The sequence below is a fragment of the Chionomys nivalis genome, chromosome 10 (genome assembly GCF_950005125.1).
Source record: "Chionomys nivalis chromosome 10, mChiNiv1.1, whole genome shotgun sequence".
NCBI classification, from domain to species: Eukaryota; Metazoa; Chordata; class Mammalia; order Rodentia; family Cricetidae; genus Chionomys; species Chionomys nivalis.
This window is the reverse complement of record NC_080095.1, coordinates 54,778,721-54,798,131: the sequence shown is the minus strand read 5'-3', so window position 1 is coordinate 54,798,131 and position 19,411 is coordinate 54,778,721. Positions and strand designations below refer to the sequence as shown.

Here is a 19,411-nt window from a genome sequence, read left to right as displayed (position 1 = left end):
CTCTGGAAGAGCAGCCAGTGCTCTTAAGCTCTGAGCCATCTCTCCAGCCCCCCAGATACTTATTCTAATCACACATATCATAAGAATGTTCTTGCTCTCAACAGGTAAAGGTGCTTGTTGCAAAGCCTGACATCTAAGTTTGATCCTTGGCACCCACATGATAGGAGAAAACAGATTTCTGCAAGTTGCACATATGCATACAAAATAACTTCTACAAAGCCGGGCGGTGGTGGTGCACGCCTTTAATCCCAGCACTTGGGAGGCAGAGGCAGGCGGATCTCTGGAAGTTCGAGGCCAGCCTGGTCTACAAGAGCTAGTTCCGGGATAGGCACCAAAGCAACAGAGAAACCCTGTCTCGAAAAACCAAAAAAAAAAAAAAAAAAAAAAAAAAAACTTCTACAAAATATAGTAAGACAACTGAGGTTAAGAGCACTGGTTGCTGTTCAGAAGACCACCAGTTCCCAGAACCTACATGGTGGCTCACAACTGTCTATAACTCCATTCCCAGGGACCTGAGGCCCTCTTCTGATGTCCTCAGGCATAGCACAAACTTGGTGCACAGATATATATCCAGATAAACACCATACTTATAAATTAAATGTTTAAAAAAATCTAAAACACTTCTCATCCCAAACATTCCAAGATAGGGATGCACAATTAGTGTTTTTTGTGACAAATACCATGTTTTTTCAGAAATTCTATATGCTCACCAAACACGAAGGCAGATTGATTAGCTTTATAAATCTCAGAATGTCCTTCATAATCTGTTGTGATTTTTTCCCCCTGCTTTTGAATAGAAGTAGAAACTGTTTTCTGTTGGATAGGGTTTCTCTGTGTATATAGACCAGGATGGCCTTGAACTCTTAAAGAGATCCACCGGCCTTTGCCTCCTGAGTGAGTGCTGGGATCAAAGGTAAGCGCTGCCACCACTCGGGTGAAAACTTTACTGACTGCATTACTTGAGAATCTGGGGAGAGGAGCATTGTTTGTACTGTTTGGGGGTTGGGGATGTGGCTCAGTTGGTAGAGTCCTTGCCTACTATGCTGAAATCCCCCCCCCCAAACTATAAATTGGGTATGGTGATACACATTTAATTCTGGCACTTGGGAGGCAGAGACAGTTCTTGAGTTAGAGGCTAACCTGGTCTACATGAGTTCCAGGCAACCCAGAGCTAACAGGAAACAATCTTGTATAGTGTCAGCATGTTGCTGTATGGCTTTGGAAAGAACTTCTAGATTAGTGATTCTCACCATGTGGTTGCATACCCTTGGGAGTCCAACAGCCTTTTCACAGGGGTTGCATATCAGGTGTTTACGTTATGATTCACAATAGTAAAATTGCAGTTATGGAGTAGCAACAAAGTTATGGTTGAGGGTCACATCAGGAGGGGCTGTATTAAGGGGTCGAAGCATTAGGAAGGTTGAGAACCATTCTAGATTATTTCCAAATAATTTATCTTCCTAAAAACTTCCTCATTTGAAGCTTTTTTCCTTTTCTAGATTCAGACATTTCTATTATATTAAGAATTAGAACACTTTTAGAACTTTATTCCAGGAGGATATATGGCCAGGCATACAGAGGAAAAGTATGTCTGAGCTTGAGATCATATATTGATATTTCCAGGATAGCCAGAGCTATAGACCATGTCTCACAAGGGTATAGCTCAATAGAACATTGCTTAGTATATATATACTCATACATACATACAAGGTTTGACTCCTGGCACTACCACCAAGTTTCTACTCAAAAGCTGATTTGAGATAAGACACTGAACCACAGTAATTATTTTACTCAAATGGGTATCTTGCCTGCACGTGTGTGTCCATGTACCACATGCAAGACTGGTGTCAGCAGAGGGTGTTGCGTCTCCAGGAACTGTAGATACAACTGTGAGACACCATATGAATTCTAGGACTGCAATCTCTCTTTAAGAGCAGCCAGGGCTCTTAGCTACTGAGCCATCTCGAGCCTTAATTGTATCCCCACCCCCAGGAGCAATTCTTTGAATTCCAATTTTTATTCTTAGTTACAGTAAAAGTTTTTTATGTAATTTTTTGAATGAGTTACCCAACACATCAGTGTCCACAGGCAGTGAACCAAAGTCAACAGGTCTGGAAATTAATGAATAAAGTATTAGTCTACAAGCTTTCTGAGGATGAAATCTTTTTTTTGTTGTTGTTTTTTGAGACAGGGTTTCTCTGTAGCTTTGGAGCCTGTCCTGGAACTAGCTCTTGTAGACCAGGCTTACCTTGAACTTGCAGAGATCCACCTGCCTCTGCCTCCTGAGTGCTGGGATTAAAAGTGTATACCACCACCACCTGGCTGAGGATGAAATCTTTCCCACCTGTTCTGTGAAATGAGCGACATATCCACAATATATATGTTTTGTGCCCATTATTTAGCAGTCAATTGTATTCTCTGTATACTTCTTGTGGGGCAGCAAATAGAGTGCATGCCTAACCTAGCGTACAGAAAGCCATGGATTCAATCCAACAGAGCACCAGAAAAACAGGGTATGGTGCAATTCTTGTAATCCTAATACAAGGTAGAGACTGGACCCCGTCACTAAGCACATTTAAAACAAAAGCAAAAAACCCTCAATATGCAATTCTTAGAATCAAAACAGCACAAGGCTTAGGTATCAATAACAATAACTTTATTTTCTAACAGGTAATTTTCCTACTGCTTCAGCATTTTCCTCTCAGAAAATCCAAGTTTTAGAACTGGATCACTTGGCCCTTTCTCTTCTTGTCTCCTCCCAGTTCAAAATGCTTGCATCTTTTAATGGCCAGCATCCTCTTGGACCTGCAGTTGGGCTCCACACACTCAAGCCTAAGCACGATCTTCTTTGTGGTTTTAGCCTTCTTCCGGAAAATTGGCTTTGTCTGCCCACCGTAACCACTCTGCTTCCGATCGTAGCGCCGCTTCCCTTGGGCATACAGGGAATCCTTGCCCTTCTTATACTGGGTCACTTTGTGAGGCTGATGCTTGCCACATTTCTTACAGAAAGTCCTTCGAGTTTTGGGTACGTTGACCATCTTTGCAGTAGAGCGTCTACCCGATGGAAACTGTAATTAAAAAAAAAAGTTTCAGACATTGACTCTGAAGTGTTAAAGTTTTAAAAATATATTTTTTTGGAATTTATAAAAACAGTAATCAGAAATGTGTAGCCTGCTGGGCGGTGGTGGTGCGCACCTTTAATCCCAGCACTCGGGAGGCAGAGGCAGGAGGATCTCTGAGTTCGAGGTCAGCCTGGTCTACAGAATGAGTTCCAGGACAGGCTTCAAAGGTAGAGAAACCCTGTCTCGGGTGTGGGGGGGAGAAGGTATGTGTAAACCCACCAAGTACTCATTTTCCACATGAATACACGGCCATGCCCGGGTACACCAGTTTGAATGCCTCAAGTGCGAGGCTGGGCATGAAGCTCACTTTTGAAGCTTGCTTATAGGGCTTAGACAACCTAGGTTCAAACCCCAACACTGCAAGCCTAAAGAAAAACTAGCTTTTGAGACATACTGCAAAAATACACTTGACGGACTATGTTCCGGTAGGCTGAGGCACGAGATTGCTAAATTCAGTCTGAACTCCACATAGAAATCCTGTCTCCAAAGGAAACTAAGACAACGGACACCTGGGGTCCGGGGAGGGGCCAGCTTCTTTCCGACTACCCCACACCGACTCCGTTTTCTATCTCGTGGCTATCTATGACTGGCGGAGTTCCTTCTACGGCCCGCCTCGCTCTCCCATACCACGTCGGTCCGGTTCGCCTTTACCCCTCCACCCGTCACGCGCCAGCGGCCCCGAAGGCTGACGTGTCGCTAGCAGCCCGCGTGTCCCGCGGCCCGGGGAGCCGCCATGCTGGAGCGCTTCTTCCGAGAGGGCCGCCAGGCTGTTGACCTCAGCCGTGCAGGGCAGCGCCCGCCCGCTTCCCACGACGACCGACCCGAGCCCGGCCGACCCCTGCCTCGGGAGCCCCGGTCCCAGAGCAGCCAGCTCCCGCTCGCTCCAGACTTACCGAGAGAGCCGGCGTCCGAAACCGCCACCACCACCGCACGAGCCGGACGGGAAAGGGCCGACGCGAGCGGAAGTCGGAACTGGGTCTGAGCGACGGGACCACGAGCCAATAGGCGGCGGCCGTCTCCGGAGACCCGCCTCCGGACGCTCCTGGGAAGCGCCAACCAGCGGCCGGCGGGGCGGGGTGGAGGGTGTGGGCCGGAGGGGCCGGAGGGCCCGGGCGCTCGCGGAGCCAGTCGCGGCTTGTCAGAACGGTCGCCGGCGGAGCGGGGCGAGGCTGCGGCGCTCGGTGGCGGCGTTCGGCCGCGCGAGCGAGGATGAACGCACGGAGGACGCAGGGCCGCGGGCAGCGCAGGTAACGGAACCGGGGTGCGGCGGCCGCGGGCTGGCTTTCTTCCGGGACCCGGGCTGCTGAATGGAGAGGACCGAGGCGACGCTGAGCCGCGGCTCGTAGCGGCGGGGCGGCTGCCCGAGCTGCGACTGCCAGAGAGGATGTGCGGAGCCCGGGCGGCGCGAGGCAGCTGAGAGCCTTCGGGCCCCAGGCCGCCGGGGCCCGGGATGAGTTAGCGAGGGCCGCCGCGGGGGCCAGTTCCTAGGGCTGCAGGCCAAGGCGACGGCGCCGCCCGCCCGCCCCTTCCGTGCAGAGGCCGCCAGCTCCTTTCCGCGCCCGCGCTCCCAGCCCTGGAGACCATGAGGTTCCGCATCTACAAACGGAAGGTGCTAATCCTGACGCTCGTGGTGGCCGCCTGCGGCTTCGTCCTCTGGAGCAGCAATGGGCGACAAAGGAAGAACGACGCCCTTGCCCCGCCGCTGCTGGACGCGGAGCCCCCGCGGGGTGCGGGCCATCTCGCCGCGTCCGTAGGCATCCGCAGGGTTTCCAACGAGTCGGCGGCTCCCCTGGTCCCCGCGGCCCCGCGCCCGGAGGTGGACAACCTCACGCTGCGGTACCGGTCCCTGGTGTACCAGCTGAACTTTGATCAGATGCTGAGGAATGTCGATAATGACGGCACCTGGACCCCCGGGGAGCTGGTGCTCGTTGTCCAGGTGCACAACCGGCCGGAATACCTCAGGCTACTGCTGGACTCGCTTCGAAAAGCCCAGGGCATTAATGAAGTCCTGGTGATCTTTAGTCATGACTTCTGGTCCGCAGAGATCAACAATATGATAGCTAGGGTGGATTTCTGCCCGGTTCTGCAAGTGTTCTTTCCGTTCAGCATTCAGCTGTACCCGAGTGAGTTTCCGGGTAGTGACCCCAGAGATTGCCCCAGAGACCTAAAGAAGAATGCCGCTCTGAGGTTGGGGTGCATCAATGCCGAATACCCTGACTCCTTCGGCCATTACAGAGAGGCCAAATTCTCGCAAACCAAACATCACTGGTGGTGGAAGCTGCATTTTGTGTGGGAGAGAGTCAAAGTTCTTCAAGATTACACTGGCCTTATCCTTTTCCTGGAAGAGGACCACTATCTAGCCCCAGACTTTTACCACGTCTTCAAAAAGATGTGGAAATTGAAGCAGCAGGAGTGTCCTGGATGTGATGTCCTCTCCCTGGGGACCTACACTGCCAGTCGGAGTTTCTATGGCATTGCTGACAAGGTAGATGTGAAAACTTGGAAATCCACAGAGCACAATATGGGGTTAGCCCTGACCCGAGATGCCTATCAGAAGCTGATCGAGTGCACAGACACTTTCTGTACTTACGATGATTACAACTGGGACTGGACTCTTCAGTATTTGACTGTCTCCTGTCTTCCGAAATTCTGGAAAGTCTTAGTTCCTCAAGCTCCTAGGATTTTCCATGCTGGAGACTGTGGTATGCATCACAAGAAAATATGTAGGCCGTCCACCCAGAGTGCCCAGATTGAGTCACTCTTAAAAAATAACCAACAGTACCTGTTTCCAGAAACTCTAGTTATCAGTGACAAGTTTTCTATGGTAGCCATTTCCCCACCTAGGAAAAATGGAGGGTGGGGAGATATTAGGGACCATGAACTCTGTAAAAGTTATAGAAGACTGCAGTGAAAAAAACATCACCGTTGCAAAAGTGACAGTCTTCTCCTTTTTATATTTCTCTCAATGGGATGTACAACTGAATAAAGGGTATAGGAACTGGTTTCTGCTTTAATACATAAATTTCTTGTTAAAGGTGTCCAAATATATAATAATCCTTTTCCGTTATGTCTTGATTAAAATTTCAAACTGAAATTTTCATTTTGGGATTTGGGTTTTAAAATTCAGTCTGTATCTGCTTAAGGGTAATGATTCGATTATTATTGATTAAAAAAAGAAAATTTTATTTAAATCGCATCTGTTAATCTTTTTATCTAAAACTTTGTATACGTTTCCACTTTCAGAACTTATTTTAAGTACAGCAAGGTTTATTTAAAAGTGTCCCGGCAGTAACAGTATTCCAGTGGAAGGAACCGTTAGAGCTCTGCTGGGACGGCTCTTAGGAAGGAACTGTCTGACGGTTTAAGAACTCAAGTTCCGTTTGTTCAGCCCCTGTCAGAAGTCATTTCAGTGTTACTGATTCCTGTGCTGTTGTTACGGTTTGCCTGTGCTTTTGGCCTTCATATTACATGATTTCTGTTGGAATGTATTTGGTTAATAAGAAAGTTTAAACACTTTTCACCTCAATGTAGAAATACAGTGGTTTTGATTTTTATTTTCCTTTCTAGTGCTGCCAAAATAAAATACTCATTTTTGCATAAAAAATTCCCTAGTCATTTTGCAGAATGTTGTATTTGTACCAGTAAAGGCATTCTAGAAGTTTTGAGCATGAGCATCGTCGCTCAGTTTTTACTAACTATGCATTATATGAATCTAAAATGAAGCTGGAGCTGGCTCGTGACAGTGCATTCTCTCAGGAAGAAATTGTTCGGCTTTCAGATTAGCCAGGCATAGATAATGGACAATAAGAAAAACTGCTGCATAAGGGAAATACTGCCTAAATTGTTTTTTTTTTTTTTTTTTTTTGAAGGCCAGAAATGATACAAAGTTCAGTCTTGCCAAGGTGCAGCAGGTCTGGTGCCAGCTGTGACTGAGATACTTTTAAAAGAACAGGCACAGTACCAGGGAGCAAGCTTTAGATTTACTCCATATTTTTATATTACTTTTCCATAATGTAATTATATTCAGCCAAAAATTAGAAGACTCGTTGAACCAAAGCCTCAAAAATTACTGTTTTCATCAGTTTTGTACTAGGAATGGATGTTCTCTTTAAAGGTGAGGCATAGTTGTGTGGTTTTATATTGCCCGTACCTCTCAATCTATCACTGTCTTTTTAAATGTTTTACCACATTTGTTTCCCATGTGCACATGTATGGGTGTACACGTGAGTATCCAGGGTGCATGTTGAAGGTCAGAGGGTGTTGATTCTCTGCCCTGAGTCCCAGGGTCAACTACAGGTGCTTGGCTGGTACTTTCCCACTGAGCTGTCTCACTTTTTTATTTTTTGCTTGTTTAAAAGATTGGTTTGTGTGCATGCTCTGGCTGGCCTTGAATTTGTAGCCCTTCAGTCTTTAGCTGGGATTACAGAGCCTCATGCATGCAAGGCAGGGACTACCCAGTACATTGTGCTACCATTGTATAGGGAGCGATGTACATCAGAGCCTCCTGCCCTATCAGCAGTTCAAAGGACTAAAGGAAGTAGATGTTTCCTGGAGTGTTCGAAGGTTGCTGGTAATTAGCAGCCTTGTCTGAAACAGAGATACTTAAGTTCATGGCCTTGGGACCAGTAATGACATCGAGAGATTTTTTTCTGTGTTCTTTCATCCTGTTCTAAATATTGTGTGTGTGTGTGTGTGTGTGTGTGTGTGTGTGTATGTGTGGTGGGGGGAACCTGTGATGGTCTCCTACCACATTTTAAGAGTTATAAATTGAGGGGGCTGGAGAGATGGCTCAGAGGTTAAGAGCATTGACTGCTCTTCCGGAGGTCCTGAATTCAGTTCCCAGCAACCACAAGGTGGCTCACAACCATTTATAAGGGTGCCCTCTTCTGGCCTGCAGGCATACATGGAGGCTGAACACTGTGTACATAATAAATAAATAAAATCTAAAAAAAAAAAAAAAGTTATAAATTGATTCCAAAATAATGGTTTCTCACATAAAAGACAATTTTTTGGTAGAACAAATGGCTAGGTTTTTATTAATTTCTGTTCTAAGGATTTTTAAGTCATTTTTATATGTATAGGTATTTTGTCTGTATGCATATCTATGCACCACCTGTGAAGACCAGCGCAGGGACATTGGATCCTCTGGAACTGGAGTTACAGACAGTTGTAAGCTGCCACATGGGTGCTGGGAATTGAACCTGGGTCCTCTAGGAAGAGCAGCCAGTGCTCTTAACCACTGAGCTGCCTCTCTAAAAAAAAAACTTAAACGCAATTATTTAAAATTAATTTTGAAAATGATCATGTTTAAAAATTTCTAACTTTGGGCTAGAGAGATGGCTCAGCAGTTAAGAGCACTTGACTGCTTTTCCAGAGGACCTGGTTCAATTCCCAGCATCCTCGTGGCAGCTCCTAACTGTAACTCAAAGATCTGACACCCTCACATGAATGGACACGCAGGCAAAACACCAAAGCACATAAAATTTTAAAAAATTGATGTTTTGCCTACATTTATATATATGCTTGTGAGCTATAATGTAGGTGGTGGGAATCAAACCCCAGTCTTCTGCCAGAGCAAGTATCCCAAACACTCAGCTGTCTCTCCAACCTCCAAAGTTTTGAGGCAGGTTCTCTCTGTAGCTCTAGCTGGCTTTGGACTTCCACCTACCTGAAGCTGGAGAGTATTGGGATTAAAGCCATGCACCACCACACCTGGCCTTAAGATACAGTTTTAATTATATTTTTATGTCTGTATATGTTTTGTGTGTGCGCACAAGTTTGTGTGCCACAGTAGGTGTGCAGTCAGAGGGAAACTTCCAGAAGTAGGTTCTCTCCATCCTAGTACCAGCGATTGAACTCAGGTTGTCAGACTTGGCAGTAGGTACCTTTATCTGCTGAGCCATCCAGCCATTCCCCCAAATTACCTTAACTCATATATGTGACACTTATATGAAGATATATAATTGGTACCAAAAAAGTAACATAAAATTAAACACAAAAGCCAGTATGTACTTGTAATACAACTATGTAGTTTTGTTTTGCGTTTCAAGACAGGGTTTCTCTGGGTATCCCAGGCTGCCCTGGAACTAAGATCTGCCTGCCTCTACCTCCTGAGTGTTAGCCTGTACTACCACCGCCTGGCTCAAGTATATATTTTAAAGGTCTGGCCTGCTTGTGCATGCCTAAAATCCCAGCACTCAGAAACTGAGGCAGGAAGACTGCCACAAGTTGGTGTTAGCCTGACTACAGGGAGTATGAGCCAACTGCATTTCACAAAACGAAGGGTCCAGAGAAATGGCTCAGTGGATGGAGACCCTTTCCACCAAGGCTGGTGACCTGGATTTAATCCGAGACACACCTTGTCCTCAGACCTCCATATTCATGCTTTGGCCTACCTGTCCATCCCCTACCCACAAATAAGGAACGTGTTTGTTTATTTCCTTTGGTTATTTATTATGTATACAGTGCAGGCCAGAAGAGGGCACCAGATCTCATTACAGATGGTTGTGAGCCACTTTGTGATTGCTGGGAATTGAACTCAGAATCTCTGGAAGTGCTCTTAACCTCTGAGCCATCTCTCCATCCCGTTTTTTGTTTTTAAAAACAATTTTACTCTCCTTGAGAAAAATATTTCTATTAGAAAAATCACAAAGCTTATAATTAAGGAAACTTCAAAAAAAGTATCTCCAGTTTTTTTTTTTTTTGTTTTTTTTTTTCCCCTGGAGACAGTGTTTCTGAGTTGGGGGGAGAGAAAAACAGTCCTGATTGTTGTAGAGCTCACTTTTTTTAGAACAGCATGGCCTCTAACAACTTGCACTCCTAAGTGCTGGAATTAAAGACGTGCACCACCACTGTTTGGCATTTTTGTTTTTAAGGCAGCCTTTCATGTAGCCCAAGCTGGCCTCTAATTCATTAGGTAGCCCAGGCTGATCTCTAATTCATTACGTAGCTCAGGCTGGCCTCTAATTCATTAGGTAGCCCAGGCTGGCCTCTAATTCATTACGTAGCTCAGGCTGACCTGAGCTGACCATGAGTCTTCTCCAGTGTTAGGAGTTGCAATCACAGGCACCTACCTGGCTGCTGGCTCGCCATCACGATCAACTGTAAATGTTTATTTTTACATTTTTTTTTAAGTAGCTATTTTTTGTTTTTGTTTTTTGAGACGGGGTTTCACTGTGTAGCCCTGGATGTCCTGGAATTTACTCTGTAGACCAGGTTGCTCTCAAACTAACAGAGATCACCTGTCTCTGCCTGTTTTATAGTTAAAAACACAAAGAAGCTATTTTAGGTCCCAAATTTTTTAAACAACATTTAAATTTCAAAATTATATACAACTAATCCAAGTCATACAGCAAAGCGTTCTGAAAACTGAACGCACAGTGAGTCGTGTGGTCTTTGATGATCTGTACACTGCCATCCTCCATATTGGTCTCCTTGATGATCTGCACACTGCCCCCCTCCATATTGGTCTCCTTGACGATCTGCACACTGTCCTCCTCCGTATTGGTTTCCTTGATGCTGTCCAAGTCAGGTATGTTTTGTGCTACAGTTTTGTTCAGTACTGAAGACAGATGATCACCATCTAATTCCTTTCCCTCAGTCACAACTGTCTCTTTTATAGTTTCCTGCTCCTCGGTTGAGCAGGTTGCACCGTTTTCTTTTATAGACTCAGGATCCGTGTTTGGCTCTGGTTGCTGGGGTTTTGTAGATAGCACGTGAGGAGCGTCAGAACAAATGTGTTGAGGGCCCACAGCTGAGCCACAGGGGTTTGTTTCTAATGCTTCCACTGCTGCAGATGAACGGGAGTCAGTTGTAGAGGAGGGAAAATGGTCTGTGTTTCCCTTTCCACTCAGAGGGCATCCTTCACTGCCTCCTTTTCCCGTTCCTTGAAGCCCATCAGGATCACTACATTCTTGCGACTGTATCAAGAGAAACAGCAAATTAGTAATTCTTTGAAGCAACAGAAATTGAATCATAGTACTCTCTGAAAATCATATTTTAAAAAATTGTGTGTATGTTTATACACGCATGATACAGCACATACAGAGATGTCAGAGAGCAAGTTATGAGCGTTGGTTCTCACCTTCTTACCACATAGGTGCTGGGAGCAAACTCATCAAGCTTGGCACTGGAGCCTTTACTGTGTGTGAGCAGGGAGGGATACGATTAGGGGTGCTCAGAGGTGTGAACAATTTTCTGGAGGTCTCCTTTCATCTACATGGTTTCAAAGTCAGCTCACCGGGTTTGCACAGAAGCACTGGCATCTACTGAACAATCTACAAACTACAAACTAGCTTCAGTTTTCTTTTTCTATTAAGTTTTTTAGACAGGGTCTGGCATAGAACTCAAGAGATCTGCCTGCTTCTGCCTCCTAAATGCCGGGATTAGCCACAATAACTTGTGGCTTTAATTTTCTGATTAAATCCTTTCAATTAGGGCTGGGGAGATGGTTTAGCAATTAAAAGCACCTGCTGAGAAGACTAGTTTCATTTCCCAGCATTCATATGACAGGTAGGGTGCTCTCTCCTCTCCTCTGGCAAGTACCACAGCAAGATACACGCAGACAAAATACTGCATACATATAAAATCTTTTTTAAAATTTTTTAAAATTTTATTTAATTTTATGTATGAGTACTCCACATGTACACCTGCGTGTCAGAAGAGGGCATCAGATCCTGTTATAGTCATGAGCCACCATGTGGGTGCTGGGAATTGAACTCAGGACCTCTGGAAGAGCAGCCGGTGCTCTTAACTGCTGAGCCATCTCTCCAGACCAAAATAAAATCTTTTTTTTTTTTTTGGATTTTTCGAGACAGGGTTTCTCCGTAGCTTTTTGGTTCCTGTCCTGGAACTAGCTCTTGTAGACCAGGCTGGCCTCGAACTCGCAGAGATCCGCCTGCCTCTGCCTCCCGAGTGCTGGGATTAAAGGCGTGTGCCACCACCGCCCGGCCAAAATAAAATCTTTATGCTTGCATTTTTCTCTTTTCTCTCCTCCCCTCCTCTCCCTCCCTCTCTGTCCAATTGAGACAAGGCTTCTCTACACATTCCTGGCTATCCCGGAACTTACTGAGGAGATCAGGCTCTGACTCCCAAGTGATGGGATTAAAGGCCTGTGCGGCCACCACCATTGGCTAGATTTTAGGCCTTTGATCCTAGCACTTGGGAAGCAGAGGAAGGCAGATCTCTGAGTTCGAGGCCAACCTGGTCTACAAAGTTTCAGGGTAGTCGGTGCTACACAAAGAAACCCTGTCTTCAGAGGGAAAAAAAGTTTTAAAAAATCCTTTCAATTATTCGTAATCTCTTTCACGATAGCTTCAAGGATCAGCCTTTCAAACATGGCCACAGATGTCGTCAAGTCATTACCATAGAGGCACTGTGGAGTTTCTTGACTTTTCTCAGTCAGGAATGCTAGTTCCTAAGTTGTTTTGTCCAATGTTGAAGACCATAAACATAACCAAACTTAAGATTCAGCTAAAAAATGTTCTATGATGTAATTTTTATGATTTGAGAGTCAAAAAATACTTGCTCATTCTGCAAAAATCTCAAACTTCCTAAATATATGTATAATTGGAGGAATATTGTGGAATTAAAAAACATTCTGTTCGCCGGGCGTGGTGGTGCACGCCTTTAATCCCAGCACTCGGGAGGCAGAGGCAGGCGGATCTCTGTGAGTTCGAGACCAGCCTGGTCTACAGAGCTAGTTCCAGGACAGGCTCCAAAGCCACAGAGAAACCCTGGCTCGAAAAACCAAAAAAAAAAAAAAAAAAAAAAAACATTCTGTTCTTCTATGAATCAGATTTTAAAGTATTTTATTTCGGGGATAGAGAGTAGGTTCAGTGGCTGCTTTTCCTGAGGACATGGGTTCGATTCCTAGCACCCATATGACGGTTCACAACTGTCTACAATTCTACTTCCAAGGGATCTAATGCTGTCTTCTGACGTCCACAGGCACCAGGCACATATGTGGCGCAGTCACACATACAGAAGGACACGCATACACATTAGATCATATGTGATACAATGAATATGCATACGTTGTTCCCATATAAATAGTTTTCTTGGATTAACTAACAAGAAAACTGTCGCACTAAATTGTCTTTGGTGTATTTCTTATCAGGGGAGCCACGATTATCTCTTTTGAGATGTGTGAGCCTTTCAATACTTTTGATGTGGTGTTTCTATAAATATTATCCAGAATAAATGATTCTGTGGGGCTGAAGGGATGGCTTAGTGGTTAAGTGGCTGCTCTTCCAGAGTCCTGAATTCAATTCCCAGCATCCACATGACTGCTCACAACTGTGTAACTCCAGTTCCAAGGGATCTGGCACCCTCATATAGCAAACATGCAGGCAAAACAGCAATGCACATAAAATAAAAATGAATAAATCTTAGGAAAAAATGGTTTTGGATTTCAAGTAACAGCAAGACAAATTGCTAAATTTGTCTAAATGTAAAATTCTGAGTCCAAGGTTCATTTGCAAATTCAACTACTATCTGGCAGAGCATCAAGTTTGTCTGATTTTCATCCCTTCTTTGTTAGTTACAGTAAAACAAACACTTTTTAAAAAATAATATGAAAACAAAGAGTGGAGTTTTTTGTTTTGTTTTTTTGATTTTTTCGAGACAAGGTTTCTCCGTAGCTTTTGGTTCCTGTCCTGGAACTAGCTCTTGTAGACCAGGCTGGCCTCAAACTCCCAGAGATCCACCTGCCTCTGCCTCCCAAGTGCTGGGATTAAAGGCGAGCACCACCATCGCCGGCAAGAGTGGAGCTTTTTTTTTTTTTTTTTTTGGTTTTTCGAGACAGGGTTTCTCTGTGGCTTTGGAGCCTGTCCTGGAACTAGCTCTGTAGACCAGGCTGGTCTCGAACTCACAGAGATCCGCCTGCCTCTGCCTCCCGAGTGCTGGGATTAAAGGCGTGCGCCACCATCGCCCGGCAAGAGTGGAGTTTTTAATCATACATAAACATGCAGAAAAATCTGCAGGCATGGTGGTGGCACATATCTCTAATCCCAGCACTAGGGAGGCAGATGCAGGCAGATCTCTGTGAGTTCCAGACCAGTTTGGTCTACACAGTGAGTTCCAGGACAGCCAAAGCTACAAAAAGAAACCCTAATTTGAAAAAATTTTAAAAATTAAAAAAAAAAAAAAAAATCAAGAACTGAAGTCATTCGGCCAATAGTCACCACCCTTTAACCCCCACCGAAATACTACCTTTGCACGAATCTGAATCTTCTCGTCTGTAACATGAAGAACTTCAATCAACGGTGGGACTAGGGACCTCGTCTGTTTCAATGGGGAGCCCAGGACCTCATCAAGAAACTCATTAACGTTTTCTTCATCAAGAAACAATCTTTCCTAAAATAGAAAGAAAAAATGTTCCATCTTACAGGTCACTGTAAAAGTTCTTACATAGTTCATTGATACAGTTTTTTAATGTTTATCTCACCAACAGTGAGTACTATCTTGAAAAGAGGAATTCTAGTATTGTCCAAAATATAATTAATATGAAAAACATGTATTCACGAGATCCACCTAAAAAGAGAAGATAAAAGGAAGTCTTGATGCTTTTTCTAAGTTTACTAAAGTAGAGGTATGCTTTCCCTACCAAGATGATCTTACTTACAAATAGAATTTCTTTTATTTTCCAAATATATAGTGTGTCCAGTAGCCCAAGCTGGCCTCTGTGTACCTGCAGGTGACCTTCAACTTCTGATCTCCTGTCTCCACCTCCTAAGTGTTAGGATTATGCACACATCACCATAACTGGTGCCCCTGGTATTAGGAATAATCCCTTCAAGGCTGTAAGTGCAATTCTAGCTATTACAGTTCAGCCTTCTAATAATTCCTAATGAACCAGCTAAGAAATAAACAGAATATCTTTTAAACTCTTGACTATGCAAACTGGATATAGTGGTACTAAACTGTATTTCCAGCACTTGGGAAGTAAAGGCAGGAAGATCAGATGTTCAGGGTCATCTTCATCTACACAAGAGTTCAAGGCTACCTTAGGCCACTTCAGACCCTGCATCTCAAACAAAATCCAGAAAAAGTTCTTGGCCACTTAAGAGCCAATTACAATATTTTATTTAAAAGTACATTCTATTTATTTTTAATTTTTAGAAGCAGTGTCAGAGTTTAACAAAGGTATTTTAATACTAACTTTAAGAAAAATGATTATAAAAAAAACTCACTCAGTGCGGGGCATAGCGTCACACACTTTTACTCCTAGTGATGAGGGAGCAGAAGCTCGTGGAACTCTGAGGTCCGGGCCAGTTCCAGGCCAGTCAGGACTACACAGAGACAAGTCTCAGAGGAAGGAAGGACAAGCACACACATGCAAACACAGTGTAGGATTTTCAAAAACGTCACCACGTTTTATTTTTAAGAATTGATATATTTTAGTGTGCTGCGTGTATATAGTTATTTAAAAGTAAGCTGAGCTGGGCGGCAGTGGCACACGCCTTTAATCCCAGAGGCAGGTGGATCTCTGTGAGTTCAAGGCCAGCCTAGCCTGGTCTACAGACCAAGTTTCAGGAAGGCTCCAAAGCTACAGAGAAATCCTGTCTCGAAAAAAAAAGTAAACAGATTTTAAGACAATAACAGATTTCTCAACTATTACTAGAAAATTTAAACCACAATCACCCAAATCCAACCACAATATAACTTGTTTATATGCATTCAAGTGAGGAACAACCATTTAGCAATATTCATAATTATTTCATTTATAAGATCAGTTTACTGTTACTCAAAATAAGATTATCTTCTGTACTTATATAAGTAAATATGAAAAATAATTATAAAGTAAAGATTATTATGTGGTCCAAAGAGGGGGACAGAATCAAAGAAATGTTTCAAATTCTCTTTGATTAAACAGTATTTGGATTTGCAAGTGAACTAATAATTAGAAAAATTATATATTTTAAATAGTTTGCAACCTTTGGATATGTGCACACTTTGAGAACGCACCGCGCATCATCTTTCATAATATGAATAGACGGGAAACATTTGTGTACGCGCCTGTAACCAAAAAATAAAGTAAGATGGAATATTTCTAATAGTGAAAACGGTTACCTCCAAAGAATCATGGTTCAAGCCACAATACCATTCTCGCCAGCGTCCACGGCTCTCCGGAGATTTTGCCAGGACTATCACTGCATTGTTTAAAGAAATGCTAATCTCGGGTTCTTTGGTACTCAATGCATTCTCTGGAGCAAACTGCAAAGTGAAGGAGTAGCCTGAGTCTGGTGTGGAGAAGCACAATTTGTAACGGAGGGGACTCAGGTTCCCGTGAAGACTTTGCGGCTGAATCCGAGGCACTTGAATGAGCAAAGTCAAGGAGTCCTCGTCCTGATTACACCGCAAAGGAGGGCACAACGGTTCGATGCTCTCGGTTCCGGGGCCACCCATGGCTGGACCCGAGGCGTCGTGCAGGGTCTCCTCCTGCTGCTCACTCGTCTGGGCACTGAGGTCTCCGCACGGTCCCCGTCTTCCCGCAGGGGGCTCGGTGTCGCAGCCCGGGAACGCAGTACAAGGGAGGCTTCGGTCCCCAGAAGGGGGACCTTCCCCGAGGCCTAGAGACGCCACCGAGTCCCCACCGAAGTCTCGCTCCCCTTCAGCGTCTGCCGCCCCGAACCCTGGGGCTCCCACGCCGCTCTCGTCCCCGCGATCAGCTCGGGTTCCCTCCGCCGGCTCTGCCCGCGCCGCAGCAGGGTCGCCCTCGGAAGCGCAGGCTGCGCCGTCAGTTCCGGTCTCGGCCGCGGACTCTTCCGGCGTCGCGGCGAGGTCCCGGCGCGCGATGTGCAGCGCCACGGGCAGCGTGACCACCAGCTGCCGCCGCGCCTTGTTGTACTGCGCCTTGCCGCGGCCGTCGTCCACCGGGTAGGGCAGCGAGAGCCTCAGGCGGTAGTCTGGGCTCCGGGAGTCCAGGCACAGCAGCTTCCCCTTCACCTCCAGCTCCGCCTTCTCGGCCGAGCGCAGCAGCGGCAGCTCGATGGTGACCACCAGCTCGTGCGGCACGGGGCTCGGGGCGGCGTCGCGCGAGCAGCGGTAATCCTGCAGGTCCACGTGGTGGCGCTGCACCACGGTACAGCGCGGCTCCGTGGGCTCCGGCCGCTGCTCGGCCTGGGGAGCCCGGGGCGCCGGGGTGCGAGCCGTGCTCTCCGCCGCCGCGGGGTAGCGGTACGGGTACTGCAGGTCCGGGAGAAGCCCGGGCGGCTCTCCCTCGGGCTGGGCAGGGACACCCCCGGGAAGAGGCGTGCGGAGCACGGCGGCCTCGGGCACCCCCTTGTACTTGATCTTCAGGGTCTTAGCGTTCCTGCGGTCCAGCCTGACGCCGAACTGCTGCTCCACCGCCTCCAGGGCCGTGGCGTTCAGCATTTCGCGGAATCGCTCGTGGCTCCGGGCCAGCGCTAGCGTGTCTGGGTGGAAGACCACGTCGTAGACGGTGTAGCGGGAGCCGCTGCGCCCCGCATACTTGCGGCCGGGCGCCAAACTGTAGGGCAGGGACCAGTGGCTGCCAGCTGCCGTGCCGCCGCTCCCCGGGCCCGGCCGGCTGCTGGGCTTGCCTACCAGCGAGTTGCTGCACACGTTCACGAAGCAGCGATGCTCCCCGTCCAGGCTGGTACGCAGCACGTGGCCCGGCTCCGGGTGCACGAACCGCACCTCCACCCCGCGCTCCCGCTCCAGCGCTGTGATCTCCTCCTCGTAGCGTCTCCGGTTCTCAGGGTCGGTGACCTCCGAAGCGTACTCGGAGAACATTCGGCGGAACTCAGGGTCCTGAAAGGCGGAGGTGAGCCGCTGCACCTCCTCTCCGCTCAGATCCAAGTCCTCTAGCGCTGAGGAGGCAGCCGCCTTGGCCATGGTGCCCAACTCGGCCCCCTCACCCGGGTGAAGGATCAGCCCGAACTGGAGTGTCTTAGGGGCGCACTTGGCGTCTGGTGTCACAAGTGACCAGCCTTAAGAAGGTAACGGCTGGATGGCAGGGCAGCGCGTGCTTCGTTGCCATAGTAACACCTGGGAGGCGGGGCAGTGATCTCGTGGAACTGCTAGAACTAGGCCTTTTCTTCAAACCAGGCAGCCATTCTACCTGCTGCAGGTTTGAGATCTCTGTGCCAGGGCACACTTTGCAGTCTATCGTGATAACTACCCTTATTTTCAGCACTGTGCCTTTATCTTATCAACCGTTCACTTCTACAGACAAATGAGACGTTTTCTAGCCAAGGTTACAATTCACAAACCTAACTTTTATCTGGGTCTTTTCATTTTGTGAAACTAACATTTAAGCCCTAATTTTTGTTACTTCCATTTTCAGGTATAACACCTTATAATTGTCCCATAACAACTCTTGGGGGCAAAAGATGGACTCAAATCTCAAATCCCAGTAAGCAGGGAAATGTTATTCACTTTTTGTAATGTAAATATAAGATCCATAAATCATTTAGCAAAATCACACACTTTATCAGGACCAGCTTCTTTGGGTTGAGAATAGAATTAAAACTGCACATCTTTTTAAAACCCCACATATCTGGGGCCATTGCTCATTGATTAAGAACTCTAGCTGGTCTTCCAGAGGACGCGAGTTCAGTTCCCAGCACCCACATGTCAGTTATCTGCAGCTCCAGTCGTAGAGGATCCAAGAGTGCAGACAAAAATAAGTAAAGAAATAAAGCCACATATCCTTAGATCGACGCAGTAATTTCTAACAGGGTGATTCTAAAGGTAAAAATAGAAGCTCCACAAGGAATTGATGCAGCAGGTGTGGTAGTAATACAATGGAATTTCATGCCGCCAGACTTTATAGGGATTTTGGTGCTATGGGACCGAACCCAGGACCTCACACCTGCTCTACCACCAAGCCACACCCCCAGGTCCAGAGAAAGGTTGTGAACTGATAGTTGGCCAGTCCAGGATCAGTTTTATGTGTGCAGCATTTAGCACAGTTTACATTGACATTACAAGACCGTTTCTAAGTTTTTCTCTTAACTCATCCTTTTTTGTGGGGGGAGGGAGGGCCGGGCACATACAAGATGAGCACTCTTCCACTGAGCTGCACCCAAGCCTTCCACCTGTTCTTCCAGTCATTTCTGCACGTCTTCCTCTGTTAGGTTTGTTTTTTTTGTTTGTTTGTTTGTTTTGGTTTTTCGAGACAGGGTTTCTCTGTGGTTTTGGAACCTGTCCTGGAACTAGCTCTTGTAGACCAGGCTGGTCTTGAACTCACAGAGATCCACCTGCCTCTGCCTCCCGAGTGCTGGGATTAAAGGCGTGTGCCACCACCGCCCGGCGATGCTAAA

General features: G+C 46.3%; 3 protein-coding genes across 3 annotated transcripts; 1 reads left to right on the top strand and 2 right to left on the bottom strand.

Annotated features, from left to right (window-relative positions):
- Positions 1-2,639: 2,639 nt before the first annotated feature.
- On the bottom strand, positions 2,640-4,109 carry Rpl36al (ribosomal protein L36a like). Its single transcript, XM_057783336.1, has 2 exons — positions 4,016-4,109; positions 2,640-3,068 (listed from the first exon to the last, which is right to left on the bottom strand). The coding sequence occupies exon 2, from the start codon at positions 3,036-3,038 to the stop codon at positions 2,718-2,720; it is 321 nt and encodes a 106-aa protein (XP_057639319.1). The 5' UTR covers positions 3,039-3,068; positions 4,016-4,109; the 3' UTR covers positions 2,640-2,717.
- Positions 4,110-4,458: 349 nt separating this feature from the next.
- On the top strand, positions 4,459-6,706 carry Mgat2 (alpha-1,6-mannosyl-glycoprotein 2-beta-N-acetylglucosaminyltransferase). Its single transcript, XM_057783335.1, has one exon. It carries the CDS (start codon positions 4,705-4,707, stop codon positions 6,031-6,033), a length of 1,329 nt encoding a protein of 442 aa, XP_057639318.1. The 5' UTR covers positions 4,459-4,704; the 3' UTR covers positions 6,034-6,706.
- A 3,338-nt stretch (positions 6,707-10,044) lies between these two features.
- On the bottom strand, positions 10,045-17,985 carry Dnaaf2 (dynein axonemal assembly factor 2). The gene is made up of 3 exons (XM_057782465.1): positions 16,194-17,985; positions 14,334-14,477; positions 10,045-11,041 (listed from the first exon to the last, which is right to left on the bottom strand). Exons 1-3 carry the CDS (start codon positions 17,979-17,981, stop codon positions 10,457-10,459), a joined length of 2,517 nt encoding a protein of 838 aa, XP_057638448.1. The 5' UTR covers positions 17,982-17,985; the 3' UTR covers positions 10,045-10,456.
- Between the last annotated feature and the right edge of the window lie 1,426 nt (positions 17,986-19,411).

Excerpts from the sequence above, each read along its gene's own strand:
- Rpl36al (XM_057783336.1), bottom strand. The coding sequence starts at position 3,038 with ATGGTCAACGTACCCAAAACTCGAAGGACTTTCTGTAAGAAATGTGGC.
- Dnaaf2 (XM_057782465.1), bottom strand. The coding sequence starts at position 17,981 with ATGGCCAAGGCGGCTGCCTCCTCAGCGCTAGAGGACTTGGATCTGAGC. Across the intron at positions 14,478-16,193 it reads TGAACCATGATTCTTTGGAG|GAAAGATTGTTTCTTGATGA; the intron begins GTAACCGTTTTC and ends TTTCTATTTTAG. Across the intron at positions 11,042-14,333 it reads AGATTCAGATTCGTGCAAAG|TCGCAAGAATGTAGTGATCC; the intron begins GTAGTATTTCGG and ends CTCTTGATACAG.
- Mgat2 (XM_057783335.1), top strand. The coding sequence starts at position 4,705 with ATGAGGTTCCGCATCTACAAACGGAAGGTGCTAATCCTGACGCTCGTG.